The sequence below is a fragment of the Limulus polyphemus genome, unplaced genomic scaffold (genome assembly GCF_000517525.1).
Source record: "Limulus polyphemus unplaced genomic scaffold, Limulus_polyphemus-2.1.2 Scaffold4223, whole genome shotgun sequence".
Taxonomy (NCBI): Eukaryota; Metazoa; Arthropoda; class Merostomata; order Xiphosura; family Limulidae; genus Limulus; species Limulus polyphemus.
The window spans coordinates 69,597-77,843 of record NW_013669833.1 but is presented as its reverse complement, the minus strand read 5'-3'; the positions used below and the strand labels follow the sequence as shown (position 1 = coordinate 77,843).

Here is an 8,247-nt window from a genome sequence, read left to right as displayed (position 1 = left end):
CCTTTTAAAAAGCAAATAATAAAACTTTGAATTCTAAATATAATTTTTATATCAAGAAGGTTTTTCACTGAAGAGAAGAAAAGCGGTTATTGTTGGCAGATTCACGTTAGCAACACATTGTTTAAAACTTTACAATAATGAATAATAATACTACAAACACAAACCCATTTTGGTTTTCCATTAAAAAACTGTCCGATGCACTCTCTCAGTTCTTTACTTTTTTCAGGCTTTTCTTGATTCATCTCTGCATAAAATAAAAATATGTTTGATTTACCTGAAGAGGATATTTCTCTCATGTTACGAACCAGTTTTTGTAAAAATAATACTTTATTAATTAGAAGAAAAAGTTACCGTATGTTCCTAGTATATTTAGTTGTGTATAAAAGTGAATAACTTCAGTCAAATCATTCCAGACGTTGATGTATAACCCAGATGAAAAATGTCTGTTGAAATGTTAAAAAAATTGACTGTCGACTTCTTAGAGCCATTGAAAATTCCATCGGCACTATTGACACAATTTCAATGTTAATCTGAAGTACAGTAAAATAGTTGTATAATAATATTTTCCTATATTCTCCTAATGCCTTGTTTTTCTAGTGATCAAGTACAGATATAAAACGAGAACATTATTATCAATAATACTATTACTTAATAATATATATATATTGATTAAAGTTTGAAAATGAACTTACTACACATTTTTTGCCAACCTATATCGACAATGTTGCCTGTCGTCATCGTCAGGCTTACGAGCAGAACAAGAACTACAAATGAAACTTCCATGTTGAAAATGTTGCTGTTTTCATGAATATTTCAGCTTAGAAGACCATTTTTATATCATTCGCCAAACATTTTTCAGGCAATAATTTACATTATTTTCTGAAATATCCGAAAATTAATAGCTTTGCTAATATATCTACCAATCATTGCGTGACTCTTTTCGGATTGGACAAACCGTGTATGTTAACAACCAATAACAGAGTGATCATACTAAACACAGAAGCCCTCCCTTCATATGATAAGATCACGTGACTCACTTCTGTTCGTCTTCAGTTTGATTCCTCCTGGAAACTTCACTCTGTTACAGCACGTTATACATATTACAGATTGGGAGAGTTGTTTGTGGATACATCCACAAGAAGGAAATATAATACAGTTTAATACTGCGTATATCCCAAGTTCACTGAATTAAAACAACTATGCGTAATTGCTAAGGCGTTTACTACAATATTCACGTGTTTTAGTTGTAATATTACTTCTGTATCCACTTGTTTTCATTAGTTTTCATACATAAATAACTTGTACGGTAATATTAATTTATATCAGGCCCGTACGTAGAATGTTTAAAAGGGGGGGTTCTAATTAGTGAGATCAAAAACCAACACATATTGTGCGAAGCACAATCAGTATGTTAATTCTATAATGGTCTTGGTGCATGCTCCCCCCCCCCTACCTCCCCACATACAGAGAATTTGTAAAAAAAAAAAAATGTGCTATGAGATTAAATCTGGAATCAATTTTTCATGAAATATAGCTTAAACAACTGCATGGCTGTTCAATAAATCATCATTCTGTTGTAACACTACATGGGGAGCTAGACTTAAATTAACATAAATATTTATATTTTATTATAGTTAAGTACTGTACTATCTACTTACAGAGTAGTTATTAATTGTTAAATTATGTTACTAATTTAAAAAACTCTGTACAACAATAACTTGTTAACTATTTCAATCATTGGCTACCATATATATGTATGCACTACTGAAGTAACACGTGAGCATGCTCCATTCTACTGTGATGTGAGTTTCCATATATTAGATATAAAGCGGTCAGTCTTTCTTTGGCTTGTGTATACCTCAGGTAATTATTCAACCGGCAGAGAGAAGATTCCAAAGGTTCACGTGAACATGAACTTAGCAGTGTGGCAAAGAGTTTCAGTAACATAAATATATTTCGTACACTAAGATATCCATTTAAGCAGTCAGCTAGTATCTCTGACCTGTCCTGGACAGGTATAAAAAGCCATCTGGTCTTTCATCGATGAAGGTCTTCATCAAAAATATCAGGATTTAGCACATCTTCCCTGTAAAAAACTATAGCCTGTCTGATATCACAGATAGAAAACTAACATATGAGTTTTGATGGCATAAGTTTCTGAATTGATGCTATTTGCTTTACCTATGCATCAAATCTGGAGGAAAGATTACTGATGGTCAAGAAAAGGAATGGTTACTGTTTTCTTAAAGTAATCCTCCACGGAACTATATTCTGCATTTGCATCTTGGGCTTGTCGTTAACTAACTTGTGGCATGTTAACATTAATATTAGATTTGTTTGCAATATTACTGCTGTACTTGAATATACGATTTGAATAAGCATCTACGTTCACTCTTAGTGAAGTCAGTTCTTTACAGCATTGTTCTATTAGGGGAACACCAGAAACAATGTATTGGCTTAGACCTTGCAAATTTACAGACGATTATTTCAAATAGTAAAGGGTTTATGTGTATTATTTATAGCAAAGCCACATCGGCTATCTACTGTGTCCACCGAGAGGAATTGAACCCCTGATTTTAGCATTGTAAATACGAAACTTACCGCTGTCCCATCGGGGGACAATAGTAAAGGGGAGGTTGTAAAATGAATTCAAAGGATTCTAGTATCTTAAGATAAGGCATAGCATTTATATCTTCAGCAGTCCAATTGCCATTAAACATTTCAAAAATACCATTTCCATACAAAATAACCGCACACCTGTGAAGAAAGAAAGGTTGACATAAATAACAAACATCAAAAAAATAGGAGATTCGAACGAACCCTTTCCTGTGTACATGCGTGTATGTATATCATATTAGTCTTTAAACTTACCATTCAATACCAAAATGTATCGTAAGTGACCACGTCCTTAGTGAGTTGGGCCAGTTGTTGCCTAGTAGTTAGCGTGCCAAGCAGCAGATCGATAGGTCAAAGGTTAGAGTTTTTTCAGCTGCGGGAGTATTATAAAAGTGACAGTCAATCTTCCCACTCGGTTTAAACAGAAGAACAAAACATTGTGTTGCTGCTGACTGGCTGCTCTCCCTCTGGTTAGTAATTCAAAATTAGTGTTAGCTGTGCTTGAACCTTATGTTTGTTTATTTGCAATTAAGCACAAAGCTACACAATGGGCTATCTGTGCTCTGCCCACCACGGGTATCGAAACCCGTATTCTAGCGTTGTAAGTCCGCAGACATACCGCTGTGCCACTGAGGGGCTGAACCTTATGAGTCTCGAACGACTCATGAACAATTGTTAATGTTGTGGATTTTGTTTTTGGTCCAAGGGTTTTGTTTAAAACTAGCCTTTAGGTCAACTTGAGGGTAGTATTGGTTGTATAGGACCCCTGATAATTCTAAAAGACTAAAGTCGGATGTTGAATTACTTCCTCTAATTTGGACTTTCCTGCTAAGAGTGGTGTATTCATTATCTTGTCTCGAGCGTAAAGTTCCCTGGATTAGACAGAAACTCTTGCCGTTAACGAGAAGTGTTGGAGAAGACGAGAGTTTATCTGAACTTCTATTCCTGTAAAGCAGCCGAAAGAAAACCGAGTTGCCTCTTCTGCCGTCGTTGGCTCCACAGTTTTTAGGATCTACAGTATGAATGATTATCGGTTCAACTGTAAAGGACTTGACAATCCTTACTTTTATAACTATAGAATGGAATTCTATAGTGTAAGTAATTTTTCTGATATTTCGTGAGCTTCGTTAGTGTGAGGTTTTTTGTTCGTTTGTTTTTTATCGCAAAGTTGCACAATAGGATATTTGCACTCTGCCCACCGCGGGAAATCGAATCTCAAATTTTAGCTTTATTTCTTGGTGAACTTATCGCCGGCCAACCGAGGTACTACTTCGTGAGAATCATGTGAGGCACGGGCACAGGTGGTGGTGGTGGTACACCATGAAGAAGACGCTAGTATCCGATATTAAACTAGATCTACCTGTACATTATACAGTAAGTGAAACGACTGGAAACACATGCTTGTACAAATGTTTGATTGTAAATGTGATGAGATGTGAAGAAATAAAGAACAGGAGAAACATTGACAAAAACGAATATTTACAAAAGTAAAAAGAATTAGAAAAAGTAATAGAAGAAGCATTAGATAACAATGTTCGTATATTCTATGACTAGATCATTCACTGGTTATTATCTTGTTCGTTTGTTTGAAGTTATGCACACAGCTACACGATGGGCTATCTGTGCTCTGCCCTCCACGGGTATCGAAACCCGGTTTTTAGCGTTGTAAGTCCGCAGACATACCGCTGTGCCACTGGGGGACGATTATGATCTTCACGAGAGGGAAGAACAGAAAGATAGCAAGTATTTGTTGTCATTATTCTATTGAATATTTCTCGTGTGTTGAATTTTTCACACTAAATTGTGTTGATAGTGTTGTATGTGTATGCCTATAGTAAACGGTCAGTGTTAGTAGCCCAAAAGGTAAAGGTGTCATTGCAACACTTCTTCAAACCAAAATTCATATGTATATGTTGAATATATATATACACATTTGCATAGTCATGTATGGTAAATAGTACTAAAGTCACAGAGGACAGGAAGAAAGAATTAATCATGTATGGTAAATAGTACTAAAGTCACATAGGACAGGAAGAAAGAATTAATCATGTATGGTAAATAGTAATAAAGTCACATAGGACAGGAAGAAAGAATTAATCATGTATGGTAAATAGTAGAGGACAGGAAGAAAGAATTAATATGAAGAACTTACTGTACGTGTAGAGAAATTGAAGTTAAACTTTGTAACACTAGATCTAATCAACATGGAAAAACTGGATGTTGTCAATTATCAAAGTAAAGAAGATGTAGTTTTAAAATATTTGTAAAGAAAAAATAATTTCACAAATTGAAGTTTATACATTTAATTAGTACACCTGTCTTTACACTCCTTCAAGTATCAGAACACAAAGTTAATTAGTATACCTGTCTTTACATTCCTTCGTTTATCAGAATACAAAGTTAATTAGTATACATGTCTTTACATTCCTTCAAGTATCAGAACACAAAGTTAATTAGTATACCTGTCTTTACATTCCTTCGAGTATCAGAATACAAAGTTAATTAGTATACCTGTCTTTACATTCCTTCAAGTATCAGAATACAAAGTTAATTAGTATACCTGTCTTTACATTCCTTCAAGTATCAGAATACAAAGTTAATTAGCATACATGTATTTACATTCCCACGATTATCAGAATACAAAGTTAATTAGTATACCTGTCTTTACATTCCTTCAAGTATCAGAATACAAAGTTGATTAGTATACCTGTCTTTACATTCCTTCGATTATCAGAATACAAAGTTAATTAGTATACCTGTCTTTACATTCCTTCAAATATCAAAATACAAAGTTGATTAGTATACCTGTCTTTACATTCCTTCAAGTATCAGAATACAAAGTTGATTAGTATACATGTCTTTACACTCCTTCAAGTATCAGAATACAAAGTTGATTAGTATACCTGTCTTTACATTCCTTCAAGTATCAGAACACAAAGTTAATTAGTATACCTGTCTTTACATTCCTTCAAGTATCAGAATACAAAGTTAATTAGTATACCTGTCTTTACATTCCTTCGAATATCAGAATACAAAGTTGATTAGTATACCTGTCTTTACATTCCTTCAAATATCAGAATACAAAGTTGATCAGTATACCTGTCTTTACATTCCTTCAAATATCAGAATACAAAGTTGATTAGTATACCTGTCTTTACATTCCTTCAAGTATCAGAATACAAAGTTAATAAGTATACCTGTCTTTACATTCCTTCGAATATCAGAATACAAAGTTGATTAGTATACCTGTCTTTACATTCCTTCAAATATCAGAATACAAAGTTGATTAGTATACCTGTCTCTACATTCCTTCAAATATCAGAATACAAAGTTGATTAGTATACCTGTCTTTACATACCTTCAAATATCAGAATACAAAGTTGATTAGTATACCTGTTTATCCAGTATTTTTTTACCTATACAACGTACGTGTACAAGGGTGGTATATTGTGAAGTCGCTGACTTGTCGGAGATCATAAACAATTCTGTGTGTTATATACGTATCGGTTTACATCCGGGTTACTGCTGAAGATAGAAGTAATAAATTCTGGTTATGTGTTTAAGCCTTATATTTTGTTTCTTTGTTTCTAGTGTTACCCAGTATGGATATCTTGTGAACAGTAACTCTGTGTATACCTGAGAATCTATCACTTACCCAGCAGGTAGAGCTGTACTCTGGTGTTGTCTCTGTCGGGGCTACGTGAACGTAGGATAACTTGTAGTTAACTTCTATAGTTGTATAGAAGTTTTGAAACTTCATGAACCAGAACCACCTAACAGGTATGATATTTGAAAAATGTCAGGGTAAGGTATTATTTAGATTTTTCTCCAGATATACCTGAACTTTTGGCCCATTTCGCATTAGACAGGTGAATGCTGGCCTTCCCTGTTTGTGCTAGATATAATGTTAAGTAAAATGTGAAAATTAAAATTCCACTCAGGCTCCGAGGAGCCCCTTAGTCCACTGAAGCTATGATAAGAGATGTTACAATTTCAGTAACTTTCCTTCACTGTTCTGGGATAATTATTTGAGTAATAAGAAGGGAGTACTTGTACTTTATATCAAGAAATCGGCGTTTTATTCTTTATCTTAATAGTAAAGAAGTGGAAATAATCCGGTAAGCAATGTTTGTTTATGAAGTGTGCTGTTATTGCATCACTCACCATTATAGCACGAAGGTGTTCTATACAATGTATTCTAACGGGTATATCAGTTTCTTCGTTATATTTCTTGTGGTATATATTGCAAGTAATACGATATTTGTCCAGGCATCATTGGCAAGGTCTATGTCACATGGAATACAGCTACTCTTCTGACATTACTCTGATAGTTTAAATGTCTAATGAATTAAATCTTTCTTGGGAGATTGTATGGTTTCTTGATCCCCCACGATATTCCGGATACAATGCGTTTTCCGATATATATATTATTAATACAGAAATATTTACATAACTTTCATCTAGTTACCTTCTAACAGACAGTAACTACTTAGCCTGCAGGGATATTGCTCCAGCTTTATACATTGTGGAGGATAGGTCAATGACAGCAATGTCCTTCACTCTGGCCGAGTAGATGATATATACATGTTGCAGCTTTTGTTTGTTATTAGAGAACGAACAGTAATGTGGTGACGCTTGTCACTTATGAGCTCAACCGAGGTTTTTTATTTGCCACGGAGGGTCGATTGAAGTCAAAATATAGAGTTCTACTTGGTTCAAGATATGAGTCGATTAACAGAAAGTCATCTCCAGGAATAATAACTGTTAATTAATTAAATGATCCAGTTTGAAGTCGATTGTACAGTGCATATGGAAGTACGCATAGCTGATTTTTGCTTTGTGTTTTAAATATTATTTATACACTTTATAAAACGTGTTCAGTCTATTTATTTTTTATCTTCAACTTAGTTGTCGAGATGAATTCAAATATATTCTGTGATTATCCTGCTCGAGTCTCCGTTATAAAGCGGACACATCTAATACGTGTGCGGAAATCAGTCTTCCCTGAGAATTCCACACTATTAAACTGTTTATGAACACCCAAAATGTGGTTTCGAGACATTCTGTTACACCGCCACTTCATATCGTCTGTAGTTGTCTCATGACTTGTTGGCCCGGCATGGCCAGGTGGTTAGGGCACTCGACTCGCAATCTGTGGGTTCGGATCTCCGTCGCACCAAACATGCTCGCCCTTTCAGCCGTGGGGGCGTTATAATGTGACGGTCAATCCCACTATTCGTTGGTAAAAGAGTAGCCCAAGAGTTGGCGGTGATGACTAGCTGCCTTCTCTCTAGTCTTACACTGCTAAATTAGGGACGGCTAGCGCAGATAGCCCTTGTGTAGCTTTGCGCGAAATTCAAAACAAACAAACAATCGTGACTTGTTGATTTACATGATCATAATGGTTGTAATATAACGTAGTCAAGGCATTTCACTATGATGTAAGTATCAGAGATCGATTACCAGCTTTTATAATTTTGTTAGGAATCAACGAATTCACTTTACTTGTATCTTTTTTAACATCTGTTAAATTTATGATTATATAAAAATGTATAGTTTGGTCTCATACGAGTTAAAAACAATTCTCGAAGAAACTAATTAACACTTTTTTAACTTCTATTACTACCAATG

At 34.7% G+C, this 8,247-nt stretch overlaps 1 protein-coding gene across 2 annotated transcripts in view; it reads right to left on the bottom strand.

Moving 5' to 3' along the window:
* The window catches only part of LOC106470798, a 25,251-nt gene that overhangs the window by 2,843 nt on the left and 14,161 nt on the right, over nt 1–8,247 (bottom strand). Inside the window, exons 1-2 of one of the 2 annotated variants that reach the window (XM_022399443.1) lie at nt 693–785; nt 165–244 (exon numbers count right to left, since the gene is read on the bottom strand). In XM_022399443.1, coding sequence (XP_022255151.1) covers nt 165–244; nt 693–783 — 171 coding nt within the window. In that variant the 5' untranslated portion in view covers nt 784–785. Of the gene's footprint in view, nt 1–164; nt 245–692; nt 786–8,247 lie in introns of those variants that run through there. The other variant, XM_022399442.1, reaches the window with a different exon arrangement.